General features: G+C 42.3%; 1 protein-coding gene across 1 annotated transcript in view; it reads left to right on the forward strand.

Annotated features, from left to right (window-relative positions):
- The window catches only part of LOC137417514 (receptor-type tyrosine-protein phosphatase gamma), a 251,412-nt gene that overhangs the window by 156,853 nt on the left and 71,875 nt on the right, over positions 1 to 22,684 (forward strand). The window contains exon 17 of the mRNA XM_078769966.1: positions 19,460 to 19,545. Coding sequence (XP_078626092.1) covers positions 19,460 to 19,545 — 86 coding nt within the window. The remainder of the gene's footprint in view (positions 1 to 19,459; positions 19,546 to 22,684) is intronic.

Raw genomic sequence — 22,684 nt, forward strand, 5'->3', positions numbered from 1 at the left:
TATTATTGGCACCTTTTAGAAATTGCTACAAATAATTAGATTTCAAGCAGGTGGTTCGCCTTTACTTTGGAATTGAACTCACCTGTGGTGAGTTGCAGGTGTCTGCAATATAAAAATCACTCATTCAACCAGTTTGAATCGATAAAAGGAGTCATTCTGCTGTTTTGTGTCACTGTGTCACCGTCCTGAGCATGGAGAAAATAAAGAAAACTATAGAATTGTCTGAGGAGGTCAGACACAAGATTGTAGTCAAGCATTGACAATCTCAAGTCTACAATTCCATCTCCAGAGACCTTGATGTTCCTGTTTCCACCGTACGCAATGTTATCAGGAAGTTTAAGGCCCATGGCACTGTAGCCAACCTCCCTGGACGTGGCCGCAAGAGAAAACTTGATCAAAGATTGCAGCGAATGATTGTTTGAATGGTGGAGAAAGCACCTGATCAACTGTCAAACAGATTCAAGCTGACCTTCAGACACAAGGTTTTTTTTTCAACAATTTTTTTTTTCACAAAACTTCAACACAGTTTCAACTCGCACCATCCGTTGCCAACTCGATGAAAGGGGGTTCTATGGTCGGAGACCCAGGAGGACCCCACTGCTAAGAAAGCCTGACTGGAGTTTGCCAAAACACACCTGAACAAGCCAAAATCCTTCTGGGAGAATGTCCTGTGGACAAATGAGACCAAATTAGAGCTTTTTGGTAAAGCACATCATCTCTATGTTTACAGAAAACAAAACGAAGTCTTCAAAGAAAAGAACACCTTCCCCAAAGTTAAACATGGAGGAGGTTCAGTGATGTTTTGGGGTTGCAGCACTGCCTCTGGCACTGGGTGCCTTGAATGTGTGCATGGCATCATGAAATCAGGAGATTACCAAGGCATTTTGGAGCACATTGTTCAACCCAGTGCTGGGTCTCTGTCTAAGGCAATGGGTCTTGCAGCAGGACAATGACCCCAAACACACTTCAAAAAGCACCCAGGAAAGGTTCAAGACAAAACGCGAACTGTTCTGAAGTGGCCAGCAATGAGTCCAGATCTAAATCCCATTGAACACCTGTGGGGAGATCTGAAAACAGCATTTGGGAGAAGGCACCCTTCAAATCTGGGAGAACTGGAGCAGTTTGCATAAGAAGAGTGGGCCAAACTGCCAGTCGAGATGTGTTGAAAGCTCATTCATGGCTATAGGAAGCGCTTGAGCGCAGTTATTTTGTCCAAAGGCTGTGTGTGCTACCAAATATTAAGTCTAGGGTGTCAATAATTTTGTCAATGCCATTTCTTTTTATTTTCTGAAACTTTAAAGGATATGTTAAGTTCTGAATAAAAAACAATGGTTCTGTAATATTAACACTGAAATAAATAATTGTGAAGACCAAATACTTTTGTCAATTTCAACTTATTTTTAAAGAAAATTGTGAGTTAATTGAAAAAAGTGCAAGGGTGCCAATATTTTTTTACCACGACTATTTCTTCATTTCCTCATCGAAACAGCGAAATATTCAACTCTTTCCTCTCCCATATCATGTTGTCCATCACCGGCTTCACAGCAACCATGATCAAAATAGCAAATGCATGGCTTGTACATGTCATGACGCATCATGGTCACTTGTCCAACCCACAATCCCGTGAGATATGATGCGGAAACTCCGTAGAATTGCAACTCTCAAATGACCATGTGCAGCCTAATTGTGCCAATAAATGACCCAATAAATGACCTGGTCCAGATGTTTCAGATAAAATAGTTGGAAATAATAGCAAGGAACCTGCATAACATCCTTGGCAAACCCCTTGCTTGAGAGAATGCCACATGACTATTTGGGCAGTGTATAGGTAACAGCCTGCAGCGTCGATCAATCCCAAAAATAAATAATAACCCAGGGTTGAAGGAAAAACATGCCCACTGCATAAGTGCATATATAATACATTGTGGTTATATAGCTCGGAAAGATTCCAATTACACTAGGCCATAGGCCGACACCAGAGGCCTGAAGCCTTCGGACTGAATCCTGAGGCCTATACTTACTGTGCCATTAACAAGTTCCGTGATTCCTATCGACTCCGACCTTTTGACATTTGATGATGCTTTTACCAGTCGTTTTGGTCCATTTACACTGAAGGGAATATTTATCGGGAGGGCATGGCGATTGTGAATATGACTGATCCGAAGATGTCTTTGGCTTCGCATAGCACCAACATGGCGGCTGTGTGATTTTTCAGGTTCCAATTGTGGGTGGAGTCAAGCCAGCTAGCCATCCAATGGGTGGAAAGAGTGTTACAGATGGCTGGACGAACAAGCATGTTATTACATAGATTATTTTAATTTTTTGTTTCTTTATTTGTGGCACTTTTAGAAGTTGTTTTGTTTATTTATTTATCTAACGTTCTTCTGTCGTCTTGTTGTTTTCCCCTATTATTTTCACTTTTCTCCCAGTCTCTTTGGCTTTTAGCCGCTGAACCCCAACTCGCCCTATAAAAATCAGTCGTTCTCACCCCACATGACCCCAAACCCATAACCCAGCTCTGACTCATTACCACCTTCCTCAACCCTTGCCCCTATCCCATCTTTCTTTTGTCTGAAGAACGGTTAACGCCCGGAGCGTTAGCTTCGCCTTGTTTCCCTCTCCAGTTATCATACCTCGATCAACGTTCTGCCAACATACTCCAGTGGTTATAGTTTGTCAACGAAACAGCTAAAAAATTCCAAACGTTTGTTTTACCGTGTAACACGGAATCGATCAAACTTAAACAACAATAAGACATCTTGCTATCTTAGACGTACAAGATATTGGTTACCAACTTGCTTGCTATGTTAGGCCATGATTTATGGTAAACCCTTACCCTGGCCGCCCCCGGGGGTCTTTGGATATCCCGTCCAGCACAGACAATCCAGGGCAGAGAGAATCCAGGAGAACCCAGGTTCAAATTCCTAACACCACACGTGTTTGTCCATTGTCTGCTCATGTTCTTGTAAGTCATGTACATGTACACCGATGTCTACCAACGTCTGTCGTGTGTACGATTTATGTTTGAGCTCCAGTACAAGCTTCAGATAGGTTTAATATAAAGTTACCATTTCTTTCTTATGTTTTGCTCTGCGTGTTTGAAACTCGCACAAACTGTGGTCTCCAACATGTTTTGGGAGGTTGAGCATTCCATGCATGCATTAGTCTCACATTCATGTGCAATGCACTGTGAAATGACATTGGACTTGGTGTGAAACTGCGTACAAGCTTATAGCTAAGGTGTAAAGGTTAGCGTCAGATTCAATATTCAGGTAGAATAGGAATACTCTGTCCAGTACAACAATCTCCTTTGATTTCTGTTAGATACCTGATAAGAATCGGATGAGAACATCATCAAATCTCATGAAAGATGATTCTAAAAGTAAGAACTTTATTTTTACCTTGTGGTATTTCTCATACTATGTTTATCTCAGGTTTATGCTATTAGATTATGGTTCCTGTTTTGGTAAAATAAATATATGTGGGACTTTCAAATTGTTCTCACAAAATGTTCTCCAAGAAATGCTGACATAACTTATTCTTTATTTTATGAATATATTACTATACACTGTACTTAGGGGGAGAAGGTAGGGGTAGGGGTAGGGGGGCACCCGGTGATGCCCAGCCTGGTGAGCTTTACCCAGCGGTGTTTTCTGTACGTGTTGGATATTGAAAATCAATGGAGTTATTGGCCTCCTGGTGGTTACCTTTTGCTTGTGGGCTGGCGGCAGCACTGCCTGACCCCACATCCCAAAATACAATTTATAGAAGCCTCAAAATGGAGGTCAATGCCGATGTGCGATAGCTTCAAACCTTGCCCAGATTCTGGAGTACTTCAACCACAAATTTGGGGCCTCTATGTGCTACGCTCCAGTCGTGATAGAGTAACAAACAAACACTTAAAATTATTTATAAGATATGGCAATTCGGAATTTTTCTGAAGAATTATTTATGTAGTGAAAATACTCCACTCTCTGCCGTTCCGTTCCTCATCCCTCAGATCGGCAGTCTGCAGCCTCCTCACTCTCTGCAGACCTGGACAAAATCACAGACTGGTCAAACAAGTGGAACATGTCTTTCAATCCTGACAAATCTCACACTCTTACGATGTCTCTCCGAAAAGACCGACTGGACAACCCTCCCATCTACTTTCTGAACAATCCTCTCCAAGAAGTTCTGTCACTCAAGCTTTTGGGTCTCACTATCTGCCATGATCTTTCCTGGGAAAACCACATTTCCAAGCTGGCCTCCAAAGCCAGTCGCCGACTGGGCATCCTCCATCGTGCGAAGTCCTTCCTTGGCACACCTGAGCTCCTCACCACATACAAGGCTTTCATCCGCAGCTCAATGGAATACTGTTCTCCCCTCTGGGCCGGTGTTCCTGCCTCACACCTAGCTCGTCTTCACGCTGTTGAAACCAAAGCTTTCAGAATCATTGGAATCTCCCGCGATGACGCTATCTCCGAGGGCCTTTCACATACTCACCGCAGGCAGGTTGGTGGTCTTTCTGTCTTCTAGCGACTCCTCTCCGGCCTTGCTCCCCCAGCTCTGTCTGTGCTCTGTCCCTCAAATATTCCTGCAGGTCGCACAAGATCTGCCAGCAACCCTCTTCTGGTGAAACTGCCAAAATCAAGACTCTCTGCTCACCTTCACTCTTTCATGCCTCTTTCTCCCGCCTCTGGAACAAACTCCCTCACTCACTTCAATCCCACTCCTCCCTCCAGGTCTTTAAAACAGCTGTTCACCACCATCTCTTATCTTCCCCCATCCAAAACCTTGATCTTTTCTACCCCCGTTAATTCACCCCAGATCCACTTTTTTGAAATTCTAACTTCTTTCCTGGAAGTCCGAGCAATGTCCATGTGGATTATGTGTTTTACACCACGCCCCCCACCCACCCCTTCCCATGTGTCCTCCCCCCAAGCCCTCTCCCTCCCACAGATCTTCCGTTGTCCCTGTTCTCTGCTGTTGTACTTGTGTGCTTCCCTCTCTCTCCCCCATCTTGTCTCCCGCTCCCTCTATTGTATGTTTTTTGTGTCCGTTTTTTTTTTGTGTGTGATTAATGTTGGCTCTTACACGAGCCTCGATCTTGTATACAAAAAAAATAAATACAAAAGGTTGGCATTTCTTGGGCTATTGTACCTAATTTAAAGCGCTTTATGAACATCTCACGTAAACGACGGGTTTTTTTATATTTTTTTAGAGGACCACGAGTTATTTAGACTAGGGCATGCCCGTACTATATATATATATCTAAAATTATATCCCCCCCCTCTATTTACATGAAATGGTTTGGTCCATTCGCAAAGCCAAAGCGAACGGCTTGCGAGTACGGTGACAATCCCCCCCCTCTATTTACATGAAATGGTTTGGTCCAAAGCGAACGGCTTGCGAGTCCGGTGACAATCCCCCCCCCCCCCCCCTCTATTTACATGAAATGGTTTGGTCCAAAGCGAACGGCTTGCGAGTACGGTGACAATCCCCCCCCTCTATTTACATGAAATGGTTTGGTCCAAAGCGAACGGCTTGCGGAGTTTGGTAAAGAAATCGCCATAACGTGCACAAACGCGCAGGAAAGCGAAAGAATCGCAAATTAGTTTTAATTAGTTTTAAAACATAGTTTAACGCCAACATAGCGCCAACATAGTTTGCCAACGTGAAATAAATGAATACGCTCTCAAATGTGCCGTCCGAGGCAGAGTCTGTTCGGCACGTTCGGCACACGTGATAGCTCGCTGCTCTCTGATTGGTTGAATCGTTTTTTGGACATAGCTCGGTAACTACTTGTCCGATTAATATGAAACCTTGAAAAGGCACATCCTCGGGTCCCCAGCAATATACCTGGCAAGTTTAAAGTATATCGGACCCGTGGTTGTCGAGAAACAGCGGTCACAGACAAACAAACATACACACAGAGATTACTGGAATTATAGATAGACTAGGACGTGCCCGTACGTGGCGTACCCGTAACCGTACCCGTACCGTACCCGGAACCGTACCCGTACCGTACCCGTACCCGTGACGTGCCCGTAATGAATATGTACAAAATATAAATATGTATGTACTACAATCGATCGTACCTTACAACAATCAACACAGATTGCAACGTCAAATAAATGAATACGCTCTCAAATGTGCCGTCCGAGGCAGCGTCTGCTCGCCACGTTCAGCGTCACTATGACTATCCGTAAGTCCGGAAGTGACGTCCTCATTTGACTGTCCGGAAGGTCGCATATCGCAGTTACGATGAATCGCAAATTAGTTTTAATTAGTTTTAAAACATAGTTTAACGCCAACATAGTTTGCCAACGTGAAATAAATGAATACGCTCTCAAATGTGCCGTCCGAGGCAGAGTCTGTTCGCCACGTTCGGCACACGTGATAGCTCGCTGCTCTCTGATTGGCTGAATCGTTTTTTGGACATAGCTCGGTAACTACTTCTCCGATTAATATGAAACCTTGAAAAGGCACATCCTCGGGTCCCCAGCAATATACCTGGCAAGTTTCAAGTATATCGGACCCGTGGTTGTCGAGAAACAGCGGTCACAGACAAACACACAGACATACACACATACACACACACACACACACACACACACACACACACACACACACACACACACACACACACACACACACACACACACACACACAGAGATTACTGGAATTATAGATAGATGACAGCAATTTTTTAATGTAACTTGGATTTTCCATCCTTTCCATCCGTTTGTCAAGTGACTACCCTGAAGAGTAGAATTTTATTACCTACGCCACCGAATGTGGATGGAAGTTATGTTTTCACCCCTGTCTGTTTGTCTGTTTGCCTGTCTTTGAACAAAATATCTCAAAAAGTTGTGGACGGATTCGGACGAAATTTGGCAGAGATGTAGTGTATGTGACGAGGACGAAATTATTCGATTTTGGTGAAGATCCGGATTCGGATCCGGCTACTAGAATTTTTAAAGTGATTCTTCACGATTGAGAGATAGGGCTAAAAACGATACACGGCAGGATATCTCAAAAAGTTGTGGACGGATTTGGACGAAACTTGGTGGATAGATTGGGTGTGTGACAAGGACGAATCGATTTGATTTTGGTGAAGATCTGAATATGGATTCGGATACGATAATTATTTGATTTTTGAAGTCGTTCTTCACCATTGAGAGATCGGGCGAAAAGCGATTATATAACATGATAGTTAAAAATATTATGGACGAGTTACGACTAAACTTGGTGGACGAGTTGGTTTGGTGACGAGAACAAGTTAATTCGATTTTGGTTCAGGTCCAAATCCAGATCCGGCTTATCAGTGGATACAAAACATAAACTGTTCAGCCTGGCGGAGGTGTGCTCTCTACTGAGTGCAGTCCTAGTTTGTATTAGATACTCTACGAAGGCACAGAAATAGATTTGTACAAGTCAGGAGACGACGATGGTTCACGAGCGAGCGGTATTCAATGACAAAGGACAGACTATAACCGAAACAGGCCCGGACAGGCCAGGCCCGGAAAAGTCAAAACGAAGGTTACTGACCTTGAAGTGAGATAGAAAATAATGTATAATCAGTTATGAGGTTAGTTAGCTACACAATACCGAAAATTCGGTTCGATTCCGACAACTTTAAAACTTTGACCTTTGTGACCTTCAAAGGTCAAAGGTCGAAGATTCTGAAATTTGTTGGAAAACTTGTATTTCATGATGTATGTGATAATATAAAATCATGTACGACATTTCACTCTATCAGGAAGCGAACAATGTAATAAAACCATCAAAAATCGACTTTTCTAATTTTCGTGACCTTGTGACCTTGACCTTGGGGCGAAAATGAAAGATCGAGCTTCGTGGGGCTAGACACATGACAGTCACCTAACCAAATACCGAAACCCCTGTCAGATTCCACCAAACCCCTTGTAGTCAGAGAGCCTACTACACTCTATTTCAACCCATAGCATACAAAAGGTTTGACCCCCTAGAGTTGTTGGGGGTATCAAGCTGAGTAAAAAAAAGTATGTAAGATTGACCCCCCCTGCTGGAACTAGTCACCAGACCCCCCTAAAATGACCCCAATAATGGGTTATTTCAACCCATCTCATACATGGACCAAATTTGGTTACAATATAGTGTCATGTCAGGACATTACAAAAATGTCAAATCTAACAACTTACCCTGCTGGAAAGGTGATGTTAGACCCCCCGCAAAGTACCCCCCAATAATGGGTTATTTCAACCCATCTCATACATGGACCAAATTTGGTCACAATATAGTGTCATGTTAGGACATTACAAAAACATCAAATCTAACAACTTACCCTGCTGGAAAGGTGATGTTAGACCCCCCGCAAAGTGCCCCCCCCTAAAAACGGGTTATTTCAACCCATCTCATACATGGACCAAATTTGGTCACAATATAGTGTCATGTCAGGACATTGCAAAAACATCAAATCTAACAACTTACCCTGCTGGGTAGGTGATGTTAGACCCCCCCCCCCCCCCCCCGGCCCCAAAGTACCCCTGTTTCAAGCCATCGTTTACATGAACCAACTTCGGTCACAATCATGTCATCAGGATATTACAAATTATCAAATGTAACAACTTAACAGCTTAAGACATGTCTGTACATTGACATACATCATCATTTAATGCCCCTAGTTTAGTAAAAGTATGCAAATGACCTTGCTAGGCCCTCCTTGGTAATATTTTTTGTAAACTACGGAAGCCAATAGAGGACAACCAATAAAATATTGTTGATGCACTTATAATAGCATGACATGATCAAATATAATATAATAAATAGAAGCCTGAATGAAACCAATCAGAGATGATTGACTTGTAGGCATACTATCCTACATTTCATGAGCATTATATGGTCAAATAGCAAATACATTTTGTATTTAACTTTCACAGATACTGAACGAGCCCCTCCTTGAGGAACTGCATATTCTAGATTTTCCAGTTTTTAAGCAACATGCTTTCATATAGTAAGTATGGAAACTTAATCTGAAGAATTTATGTTTTCCTCTTGACATTCCCCTCTTCTTTTGGTTAATAATGATAACAAAGTTGATATTTGTTCCACATTAGAGGATATTAAAATGTTTAACAATCAAACATTATTTGAAATGCATTGGTTTGATAATTTAAAATGTTTAATCTTATTACAAAGATTAACTAATAAAGCTCAGAAGCCTCTTACAATGGAGATTAATAGTTAAATCAAACTTCTATACTTGTAGTTGTAACTTGTAGTGTGTATGCTGATTTCATTAACCAACACTTGTAGTGTATGCTGACTTTATTTGATTTGTGATATTAATTTTCAGATACAGATGGACTCTGACAGAGATACCACAATGGATTGTGGTATAATATATATATAATTGTGTGTAGATTGTTTTGAGGAAGGGTCTAACATCACCCACCTTTTCCAGAAGGGTAACGTTAGATTTGTTATATTTGTACATCGTGACCAAATTTGGTTCGTATATGCAATAGGAGATTGCGGGGGGTCTAACATCACCTACCCAGCAGGGTAAGTTGTTAGATTTGATGTTTTTGCAATGTCCTGACATGACACTATATTGTGACCAAATTTGGTCCATGTATGAGATGGGTTGAAATAACCCGTTTTTAGGGGGGGGCACTTTGCGAGGGGTCTAACATCACCTTTCCAGCAGGGTAAGTTGTTAGATTTGATGTTTTTGTAATGTCCTAACATGACACTATATTGTGACCAAATTTGGTCCATGTATGAGATGGGTTGAAATAACCCATTATTGGGGGGTACTTTGCGGGGGGTCTAACATCACCTTTCCAGCAGGGTAAGTTGTTAGATTTGACATTTTTGTAATGTCCTGACATGACACTATATTGTAACCAAATTTGGTCCATGTATGAGATGGGTTGAAATAACCCATTATTGGGGTCATTTTAGGGGGGTCTGGTGACTAGTTCCAGCAGGGGGGGTCAATCTTACATACTTTTTTTTACTCAGCTTGATACCCCCAACAACTCTAGGGGGTCAAACCTTTTGTATGCTATGGGTTGAAATAGAGTGTAGTAGGCTCTCTGACTATTGGAGAAGATGTAGCTTGAACTCGATTACCCCCTAAAAGACATCTTTTTCGGGCGTGGCTCCGCCCACAATGGGCGCAATACGCCCACTCTAGGCAGGACACAACTAGATCATGATATCAACCTCCCACCTAAGTTTCATCAAGATCGGATGATATCATCGGGTAGTTATGCTGCAGACAGACAGACACACACCCATGACGAATATAGTGGTCACTCTGTTTGATAAGTCATGAACCAATACTGAGGTGGAATGGTGTGTGGTGACAGTCGTTTGGAGGCAGTGGGATGGAGGAGGACACAAGTGTGTGTGAACGCTTGGAGGAAAGTGGAGGGTTTGATGGTGGACAGGAAGACCTGAGGTCGTTTGTAACGCTGGCATAACTATATGGTCTGCAGACAGTGGTACTGATGGAGCAGCAACAACAGAGGCCGCAGGTCTGCAAGAATAACTGGGTCAGGGGGAATGTTGGAGTGAAGAGGTTGGATAGAAAGAAGGATAGACGGACTGAGGGAGGAGACCGGTGTGCAGATCAGCTTGACGGAGAGATTGATTTAAAAAATCCACCTGAAATGGGCAGGCCACCTTATGTGGATTGAGGGAGATATAGTACCAAAGAAAGCAGAAGTGTTGAAAGAGTGAGGCAGGAGACAAAGGTTAGGCCGTGGTTGAGATGGGAGAATTGTGTGAAGAGAAATGTCAGAAAGGTGGAAGTGGATCGAGATTGGAGAGAGATGGCTGGTGGTAGAGGAGTGTTGTGCACAGAGCGGAGCAGCAGTTCAGTACCAGTCAGCTTCACCCCATGTAAAGGGATTTTGAGGAAGAACATCCATACTCGACAAGAATTAAACAATATCTGAGTTATTTGTGTGAAAACAATGGGTATCGATGAAAGAAATCCAATCAGGAAGTTGGATGTGCAATATCCTGGAAATTCACATGCAAATCATGTCTCCCATATAATCTGCTTACATGTCTGCACACGACCCTTGTCAATACCCTCCACAAAGTGGTCATCCATGTTATCATTAGGATCATCAAGCACCAAATTAGTTGGCTTATGGCATCGGGATGGTTCAACCAAGACTGCTATCTCGGGCATTGATAAGAACAGTCAGACTGGACAATTTATGGAAGGACCTCATTAAGACTGTCCATTGGTTCCTGCTGCTCATGAGGATCGTTATCTTATCCTTTCCAAAGAGGAACTGCTTTTTAAAAGCACGATCTCTCCAGAATGACCTGCGAAGAGCAATCGACCATCAAAACAGGCTTCGTGCCAGGTGTATGAGGTCAAGAAGGTCACTGCTCCGCATCCCTCTGACACGTTGAGTCGGTGGTGGTCACGCGCTCATTATTAAAGCCATTTCTTCCCATGTAACGTGTCTGTGGTCACTTATAGACGGGCTACCGGTACGTTGACATTCTGTACGCTCATTTAAGACAAGAAGTGGTCATGTTGTTTTTTGCCATAAACACTTGACTTTGGCCTCTACCGACGTACATCTGGATAGTCGAGATCGACGTGCTCCTGGAGAGCTAAACCAGGACATAACCACATTCAAACGTATCCACAAAAGCAATAGAGGCCTCAAAACTTTTGTTACTTGTTACCCTCGTCGGAGGAGAGGATATTGCATTTGAGTCTTTGTTTGTCTGTTTGTCTGTTTGTCCGCACAGAATAAATATGATTTTCTCTGCAACTCTTGGTCTGATTGACAGGAAATTTTCACCATATGTGCAACTCTACCTGTATATTTTTTTTAATGATAATGATGACGTCATAGGTCACGTGGTTTGGTCGCCATCTTGGAAAAACCGAAAAACTTTGCACCTCTATATTTCCAAAAGCGCTGAATAGAAAAAATTGAGCCATGGCTCATTGTAAAGAACTCTGCATGTGGAATAAAATATGTTAATGATGAGGTCATAGGTAAACAAAAAAACTTAGCACCTCTATATCTCCGAAAGCGCTGAATAGCATGTTCATGTTCATCATGATGTCATAGGTACCTCCATTATGACGTCATAATTTGACGAGTACAAAACGTCATCGATGAAGATGAAATGTCTTGTGCATAATGTAGGAATAAATTAGTGGAGGAAAAAAAAATAATGATGTCATCGGTCGCGTGGATCGGCCGCCATCTTGGAAAAACCGAAAAACTTTGCACCTCTATATCTCTGAAAGCGCTGAATAGAAAAAATTCAGACATGGCTCATTGTAAAGAACTCTCCATGGGGAATAACGTCTGTGAATTATGATGTCATAGGTGCCTCCATTATGACATCATAATTTGACAAGTACAAAACGTCATCGATGAAGATGAAATTTCTTGTGCATAATCTAGGAATAAATTAGTGGAGGAAAAAAAAATGATGACGTCATCGGTTGCGTGGTTCGACCGCCATAATCGTTTTAACACAAAAGCCTTAAAAACCACTGAAATACATCCTGGCGAGGGTTTGCAATCTCCGATTGCTCTTTTTCTTGTTACTTGATGTTTTATGATGATTCATCAGGAAAGCACGAGTATGATTTTTCCACATTAACTTTACTTCGTCACCATCTCTGGGACACTGGTACCCTCGTTGTTTCGTTGGTCCTTGCTCGTTGTTGCAGTAAAATTGGTAAGGACAATGTTTTTATGGCCTGTGTCCAATTTAGAAACGATGCTAGGCTATTTTGCCATGGGTGTGGCAGCTGCTTGGGTTAGCTCTGCAGTTGGGCGAATTAGTCCGAACCTCGAGTCCCAGCTGTGGTCAACGGGGGGGGAGCAGACGTTGGAGTTGATGACGTGAAGTAATTGTCATTGTCGTAGCTCATTCACTCTGCTCCCGTGGGGATGCGGTGGTGGGGGTGCGGTCATTTGAGCAACCAAGACTGAAGCTTTGAAGCGAATAGTTTTGGACGCAGAGAACGTCACAAACGGATTAAGGCCTGAATGGACAAGACTGTGGTGAGACCATGTGGTTGTGGTACAAATCCGCATAATGTTTTGAGATTTTCACGATGAGGATGATTTCACTTGTGTGATTTTTGTGTCCATTTAAGGTAAACTTTGGCTCAAATGTAAACGTTGGCTCATGTAGACCAAAAATGGTGACCAGCTGTTGTCGGGCTTCCTGACATATCTCCAACTGTTCAAGGTGTTTACTACACTGGGTGTGGCAAGGTGCTGTCAAGTTGTTTGGTACACTGTTCAGGTGTGGCAAAGTGCTGTTCGAGTTGTGTGTTACACTGTCCAGGTGCGGTAAGATGCTGCTCTACTTAGTTGTTTGCTGCACTGTTCAGGTGCTGTAAGGTGCTGTTCCAGTTGTTTGGTAAACTGTCCAGGAGCGGTAAGATGCTGCTCGACTTAGTTGTTTGCTACACTGTTCAGGTGGGGAAAGGTGCTGTTCGTGTTGTGTGTTACATTGTTCGGGTGTGGCAAGGTGCTGTTCGAGTTGTGTGTTACACTGTTCAGGTGTGGTAAGATGCTGCTCTACTTAGTTGTTTGCTACACTGTTCAGGTGCTGTAAGATGCTATTCCAGTTGTTTGCTGCACTGTTCAGGTGGGGAAAGGTGGTGTTCGAGTTGCACGGTACATACAATGGTAAAGTATGCGTACAGTACGTGGAGTGTATCTGTGATATAGCAGGCGGTCCCCAAGATGGAAAGTGTTCACCAATGAAGGGAGTGGATGATTAATGCTCAAATATAACTGAGCATAAAATATAACTAAGCATCAAATATAATTGAGCATCAAATAAACTGAGCATCAAATAAACTGAGCATCAAATAAACTGAGCATCAAATAAACTGAGCATCTAATAAATTGAGCATCAAATGAAGTGAGCATCAAATAAACTGAGCATCAAATAAACTGAGCATCAAATAAACTGAGCATCAAATAAATTGAGCATCAAATAAACTGAGCATCAAATAAATTGAGCATCAAATAAACTGAGCATCAAATAAATTGAGCATCAAATAAATTGAGCATCAAATAAACTGAGTATTAAATAAACCGAGCATCAAATAAACTGAGCATCAAATAAACTGAGCATCAAATAAACTGAGCATCAAATAAACTGAGCATCAAATAAACTGAGCATCAAATAAACTGAGCATCAAATAAACTGAGCATCAAATAAACTGAGCATCAAATAAACTGAGCATCAAATAATTTGAGCATCAAATAAACTGAGCATCAAATAAATTGAGCATCAAATAAACAGCATCAAATAAACTGAGCATCAAATAAACTGAGCATCAAATATAACTGAGCATCAAATAAACTGAGCATCAAATAAACTGAGCATCAAATAAACTGAGCATCAAATAAACAGCATCAAATAAACAGCATCAAATAAACTGAGCATGAAATAAACTGAGCATGAAATAAACTGAGCATCAAATAAATTGAGCATCCAAATAAACTGAGCATCAAATAAACTGAGCATCAAATAAACAGCATCAAATAAACTGAGCATCAAATAAACTGAGCATCAAATAAACTGAGCATCAAATAAACTGAGCATCAAATAAACTGAGCATCAAATAAACAGCATCAAATAAACTGAGCATCAAATAAACTGAGCATCAAATAAATTGAGCATCAAATAAACTGAGCATCAAATAAACTGAGCATCAAATAAACTGAGCATCAAATAAATTGAGCATCAAATAAACTGAGCATCAAATAAATTGAGCATCAAATAAACTGAGTATCAAATAAACTGAGCATCAAATAAACTGAGCATCATATAAACTGAGCATCAAATAAACTGAGCATCAAATAAACTGAGCATCAAATAAACTGAGCATCAAATACACTGAGCATCAAATAAACTGAGCATCAAATAAACTGAGCATCAAATAAACTGAGCATCAAATAAACTGAGCATCAAATATAACTGAGCATCAAATATAACTGAGCATCAAATATAACTGAGCATCAAATATAACTGAGCATCAAATATAACTGAGCATCAAATATAACTGAGCATCAAATAAACTGAGCATCAAATAAACTGAGCATCAAATAAACTGAGCATCAAATAAACTGAGCATCAAATAAACTGAGCATCAAATAAACTGAGCATCAAATAAACTGAGCATCACCGCGATGGGGAGGAAATCCAAAATGCGCACTCGGAGGGATTTTCAACTTGGTCGTGAAACAAAAACAAAAACAGAAAGTTAACTTTTTGGCAGAAAACTCGCATTTTGATTAAACTTTTAAATTTCAGCAGATAATTTGATACTTGGCATAACTTTTACCGGTGCGGTGGATCGACTGGACGGTTGTGTAGTATCTTTACCAACCGGCCCTTCAGTAGACCTTGTCCGGTGGGATCTTCGTTACTGGCACGCGGATTGTCTGGCTGCGTAGCTCGCTGGCCGTGGTTGCCACACACATGGCCGCCCCAGGCAGGCAGATCCCACGTGCTCCCCCCAGGGGCGGAGCCATGAGCCAAGGGGCTCTCGCTGGCCCAGAGAGCGGGATCAGTAGCGAGGCCGGTGCTCGGCCACGATGGGCTTTTGTGAAATCGTGGACTGCCTCGAGGTTTGCCTGGGCAGCGTGCTGCGGCTCCTGTGCATTGTCGGCCGACTGTGCTCGACCCTGTGCAACCGATCGAGGTAACCGCATCTGACCACTCTACTTTACATCATCCGAATGGTCCGAGGACCTCGGGAGTAGTCGCGTTTGGTCTTTTTCCTCGGTCGTTTTGGATGGATCTGCATCTTTATGAATGTCTGACTAACTTGCATTACACACTCTCTGTAATGCAACACCAAACTGTGTGCGCTCGGTTGCTAAACAACTCGGCAACCACCTTTGTGTTTTTATTTTTAAATGAGGTCTGACCTATCATGCTCATGTTTTAAATCATTGTAGGTGTCGGACTGTCACAAGTTGGTTGTACCTGTGACCGTGAACATGTCGGGAGGCAACATCTTCCGCATACATTTGTTTATATTCCTGATTTGAGCGAATGTATCCTTGCCGATGTCACATAGCTTTACCTGGTGTTTGCCTAATGGTTAGGGTGGTGGGCTTGGGACCCTAAGGTCCTGAGTTCGAATCCCGTTCAGCTGTTGAATTAATACCAGGTGGGGTTGACTCAGCCTGTCATCCTTCTGAGGTCGGTGAAATGAGTACCAGGATACTGGGTCCTCTCTCGAGGAGGTTGATGGCAGGATTTGCACTCCGGCCGCTATAAAAACATCTCATTCCATAACACACACAGTGGTATGTGTCGGGATGGTGCTGACGAGTCGTCCAAGGAGAGTGACTTGCCCATCCATCGTGTGCTCCTATATATATACATATATATATATAAATATATATATATATATATATATATATATATAAATATATATCTATATATCTATATATCTATATCTTTACCAGCAGACGTGCAAAAGTCATGGGACATGCTTTATCACAGATACACTCCACGTACTGTACGTGCTTTAACATCATATGCGTACCGTACCAGGATAATCTGAATCAGAATTGGGATCTGAATCAGAATAAATTCCCATCCCCCAAAAAGAAATCCCCACTGCACAAGTCGTAAATCAGTGGGTCCTTGTTAGTTTTGCCGACTTCAGGTGAGAGCGTCAGGATGAAATAATTATGTTTTTCATTCAATGGGGAGTTTTCTTGCAGATCCAGAGCTCGTGGACAACCAATATGCTTTAAGCTTTATAAGCCGTCTCATCATGCGCTGAGCTTTTACCACGTTCCAGGTGTGCTGAACAGGTATCCAATAGCATCGCCATTGACTTCCAATGCAAAAGCTTTACATCTGACTGTGTTGATCGTGCATTATTGAAACTAGTGTGAGATACCTGTGCTTCACACGGGTGGGAGGCCAGAAGCAAACAGGCAATGCAGATACGGTGAATGCTAAAGCATGAAACCAATAAATTCCACATTCCTGTAGCACCTTCAGTCGCCCGTCAGAATGGACAGCAAGTTCGTGAAGGACTTCCATGAAAAACGTACCCGTTCACAAACAAATGGGTACGTTCACGTATCGAAACATCGGTCATGGTCCGTGGCAAATCTGCATATGGCGATCCACGAAGTTCACGTTCAGAAAGTAGAAACCATCACGGCATGTCGTCATTTACTTGAACTTGATATCCCTTTTTTTTTCATTCCAAACAACATAACTCCAATCACAAATTAATCACAAAATAAACTTTTAACAACATTGTTAATGTTTCCTTGATTGTAAAAACTACCAAATCAACACTTAAAAGGATTTTGAGCCGATAGGTGTTACGGCCTTGGCAAGATCGATGGAGACAGCGATCTGTTAGCGTATTCACCGCCCAAATAGCTATGTGGAATTCTCTCATGTAGAGATTAAACCCACATCGTTTGAACTTTGGCCGAGGTCATTATTTACTTTTAATGATGTTTACATACGAATGATGTTTAATGATGTTTATATTGGTTTTGGGTCGTCCTTTCCGCATATCTCGTGGGATTGTAAGTTGGAGAGACGGCCGTGGTGGCGGGGGAGCGAGGGGGATGGAATTCTCTCAAGCAGGGATTCAACCCGTGTCCTTATAAAAGGTCTTTGTCTGAGGTCACCGAGTTCGATCGGTGCAGCTGTTCGTGTGGCACCCGGGAAAACAACATCGTCACAATGAAAACATCGTCACAATGAACGTGATGTGAACGCGAATGTTATGCGGGAGTCCAAACCTGAGAATGCTGGAGACCAAAGCTGAAATTGGGAAAACTGAATAGCCTATTTTACTCCTGGAGATCCCAGGATTACCCACCCAAAAATATCGTTGCGATCGGTTCAGCAGTTTTTACGGTACCTTCGAACGGACAGACAGACAGATGGACAGACAGATGGACAGACAGACGGACAGACAGACGGACGGACATTTGGTGAATTATAGTAAGATTATTGATAATACAACTGCAAATTAGCATTTTCGTCTGTTCAAAGACAAATACATTGTGTAATGGATAGCAACCTTACAAGGTGTCTCAGGTGTGTATGTATGTATGTATGTATGTATTTATGTATTTATGTAATGTATGTTTGTAAGTATGTATGTATGTATGTATGTATGTATGTATGTATGTATGTACTTTATTTATTTATTTATTTATTTATTTACTGATTTATTTACTTATTTTATTGATTTATTTGCTTATTTACTTATTTATTTATTTACTTACTTACTTACTTACTTATTTACTTATTTATTTATTTACTTATTTATTTAATTATTTATTTATTTGCTTATTTATTTACTTATTTATTTACGTATTTACTTACTTATTTATTTACTTATTTACTTACTTACTTACTCACTCACTCTTCAAGGTGCTTTCTATTAGGTTTAAGACAATGGATTCATCCATCTGATGTACACAATGTATTTGACGTTGGGTGAGGAGGATGGGTCTTCGGAGGTTAAAAATAAATAAATAAACAAATGGCTTTGTGCCAGACACAAGCAGTCCAGCTTTTCCAGATAGAACCCCAATTAGAACCAGACTCGGTGGTGTTGTTAGAGCGTCTGCTCTGAGTCTGGGAGGTCGGTGGTTCGAACCCAAGGACTTTGGTTGTATCGAACACTTAAAAAATTGTACATGCTCCGTTGGTTGAAGCCCAGCATTTTAAAAGGACAGAGAATGGACAAACGGCCATAGGTTGGCAAACATTGCGCAGGTTATTGGCCTCTTGCTTATTAATATTATTATTATTATTATTATTGAGTAAGGAAGCACGTGAGACTCAGACGTAGAATGCGTTGATTTTGAGCTGTTTAGTCTGGGTTTGATTCCTCACCCGACTGTAAACCACAACTTTTATCCCGGAATCTCTCAGGGCGTTGCATTGATGTCCTTTGGAGGAGACATTAAGCCGGCTGGCCCATCTACTAACTCGGGCTTGTGGATCCATGAAATTTCGCACAATACCTTTCGAAAAGAATATGCCATTGCGTGCCGGTGCCCTGGCTAAATTAGAAATCGCTGCACTTACTGAGGGCTCTTTAGGAGGCACCTTACAATTGACTTGCAACTTGTTCAGGATAACTTGTTCAGGATAACTTGTTCAGGATAACTTGTTCAGGATAACTTGTTCAGGATAACTTGTTCAGCCATGGAAGTGCCCATGATACAACAACATCAACAATTATTGTATATCAATGATGCACATTTGGCAGTCTGCCAATGCTAACGACAATACCGTGATATGGTGGGGTCTAGGGTACAGTGTTTGTCATGTCCATTGAGCATGGCTGGTCTTCTCATCAATTCCTGATTTTTTCAGTGAGTGTATGAACGATGCCAGTCATCGGATCCAAAAGATGCATATAAAGACTCACCTGCAATCTCTCATCTCTCCTTGCCAGGAAATGTTTCCAGACGGCTCATTTCTACGTGGAAGACAGCGACTCTCCGCGGGTCATCCCCACGGTCCCGTTGACTGCCATCTCCGGTGAGAGTTTCGCTAACTATTTATCTGGTTGTTCAGGATGTTTTGTTGATTAGGATTTAGCTAATTTGGTGGCACAGGAAATGCAACCAGTCATGGACGCTTCCCTGGTGAGAATTTCCCCTGAACAGGTCACTACTCCATTGTAAGGTGCTGCCGAAGCAGCCCTCAACCATTTTTCGGCATGTCAAATTTGGCTAGAGCATCAGCACACAATGTCATACTCTTTTTGAAAGGTAAATCCACAAGGGAATTCTTACAGACTGAAGAGCTTCCCGAATATCCCCTATTCAAAGGACGGGCACACTCGTCAATGCAAAGCCTGCCAGCAAGGCCTCATGATGACAGTTTATAGTGAGGCCGGAAGTATAAAGTGTCCCACATCCACAAAGGAATTCTTAGACCCAACAGCTTCCCGAATATCCCCAATTTAAAGGATGGGCACACTCAACAATGTAAAGCCTGCCAGCAAGGCCTCACAATGCCAGTTTATAGTGAGGCCGGAAGTATAAAGTGAGTGTGCTACCTCTGAACTATCCCATCATGCAGCCTTTTGAACCCCGTACCTCAGCGAAAATTAGGTCACCGTTGGGTGGCGTTCATGATAATTTCCCATCTAATGGCAAAATGGATTGTTTAGTTGTTTTTTTTACCGTTTAACCAAGTGCACGTGCAGGTAGGCAAAACCCTATACCTCGTGTAGGCCTATTGCGCGCAAATCGTCGGGTGGAGTACATTGTTAATAACGTCATTATGCCATTAGCTTTGTTTGTCGCAATCACGCTTGCGATTTGGCCCATCTGTCTGGCTATGTTTGTACCAATCAGGCGGAATGCCGTTTGCGTTGTCTGCTTGCATGCATACATGTGTGTTTGAGTAGTTATGGCATCTGGACAGTGTTTGAGCGACGCCGGTTCAAATCACCATTTACTTGCCTCACTGTAGCAGTGCAGTCTACCATCTGCCTGTACAGGCCTGTTATCTGCACTCGTGTATTACACATGTTCAGGGATCAAAGGCTTAACAATAACTCTTTCAATCTCTCGTCTCTTGGCACTGCGGGCACTGTGATTGGACGTTTGATCGACAATCGGGGTTTGTTTAGATTTTTGGATTTCTGCCTTTTGGTTTGGCCTGGTTGCCATTCCCATCTGAGCACTTTTCTCAAGATGCTGGGATCCTGTGGTTCAAATACAACACACGCCCTTGATTTGTCCATTGTTTCCTGATGTCCCTGTGATTCGTGTAAATGTACAGTGATGTATTTTACTGTCCCTGTCCTGCATCAGGTTCTTGGACAAACTAGTCTATGTCTATGAGCCTTAGGCCACTGTCAAAAACAATAACTGACAGCCATTATACTTCTGTACAAACTATCGTTTTATTTTTAAGGTCAATTATATGCAGTGGAATTCTTTCATGCTTACACTAATCTCAGTTGTGGTTTGGTGGTGGTGTTGTTGTTCTGGTATAGCCCCAGACAGTTCTCTTGAGCAAGCCCGTGGCACGGTGAGACCCGATCGATCTCGCAGGAGCGACCCAGACAACCCCCACATCCAGATGGTGTACCCCCGCATTCACAGAGTCAAGGCCATGACAGAGTTAGAGGGTTATAGAGAGAGATACACACACACAGAGAGAGACACAGACAGAGAGAGAGAGAGAGAGAGAGACACACACACACACACACACACACACACACACACACACACACACACACACACACACAGAGAGACACAGACAGAGAGAGACACATAGAGAGACACATAGAGAGACACAGAGAGAGACACAGAGAGAGACAGAGAGAGAAAGAAAGAGAGAGAAACAGAGACAGAGACAGAGAGAGACAGAGAGAGAAAGAAAGACAGACAGAGAGAGGAAGAAAGAAAGAGAGGAAGAAAGAAAGAGAGAGAAAAGAAAGAGAGTGAAAGAAAGAGAGAGAAAGAAAGAAAGAGAAAGAGAGACAGAGAGAGAGAGAAAGAAAGAAAGAGAAAGAGAGACAGAGAAAGAAAGAAAGAGAGAGAAAGAAAGAAAGAGAAGAGAGACAGAGAGAGAAAGACAGAGACAGAAAGAAAGAAAGAAAGAAAGAGACAGAGAGAGACAGAGAGAGAAAGAAAGAGAGAGAAAGAGAGAAAAAGAGAGACAGGGAGAGAGAAAGAAAAAGAAAGAGAAAGAGAGACAGAGAGGGACAGACAGACAGAGAGAGAGAGACAGAGAGAGAAAGAAAGAGAGAGACAGAGAGAGAGTTGGAGAGGGTGTTACAGAGAGAGAGTTAGAGAGGGTGTTACAGAGAGAGACAAACAGAGGGAGACAGACAGACAGACAGACAGAGAGAGAGAGAGATAGAGAGAGAGAGAGAGAGAGAGAGAGAGAGAGAGAGAGAGAGAGACAGAGACAGAGACAGAGACAGAGACAGAGACAGAGAGAAAGAAAGAAAGAAAGAGAGAGAGAGGGGGGGGTGAGAGAGAGAGAGAGAGAGAGAGAGAGAGAGAGAGAGAGAAAGGGAGAAAGAGAGAAAGAAAGAAAGAAAGAGAGAGAAAGAGAGAAAGAAAGAAAGAAAGACAGAAAGAAATAAAGAAAGAAAAAAACAAACAGAGAAAGAAAAAGTGAAACAGAGAAAGAAAAGGAGAAAGAGACGGTCGGGTCACTTTCACCGTGACCGCCGCTGCCCTGACAAATCCGGGCAGCAGGGAAGAATGGGGAAGATGTGGCCCCGACTTGCGTTGGGGGTACAACCACCATGAAGCGGCCTCCCCGATAGTTGTACTTCTTTTTGTACTTCCAGTTGCCTCTTTTTGAGGTTTTACTGTTAAAAGAATACTTTCCTTTGTTAAGGGCTACCTACATACCTGTGTTTTTAATAAATAATGAGTCCCTTGCAAGGAATTTAAAGACAGGAGGAGGCAATTGCACCTATCAACATCTGTGCTTTGATTACCAACCTATGGTTGTTTCTCCATGCGCTATCCTTTTTAAATACTGGGCGTCAGGCAAAAACAGCATGTACAAATTTTGAAGTCTTTGGTATGAACTCGGCCGGGGGTTTGAACTGCCGACCTCCCAGTCCTCAGGGCGGACGCTCTAACAATAATTACACCGCAAAGTCTGGCTGTTTGCAAACTTTGACCTGCTGCAAGTTCAG

This window comes from Myxine glutinosa, chromosome 1 (assembly GCF_964187855.1).
Source record: "Myxine glutinosa chromosome 1, kmMyxGlut1.1, whole genome shotgun sequence".
Taxonomy (NCBI): domain Eukaryota; kingdom Metazoa; phylum Chordata; class Myxini; order Myxiniformes; family Myxinidae; genus Myxine; species Myxine glutinosa.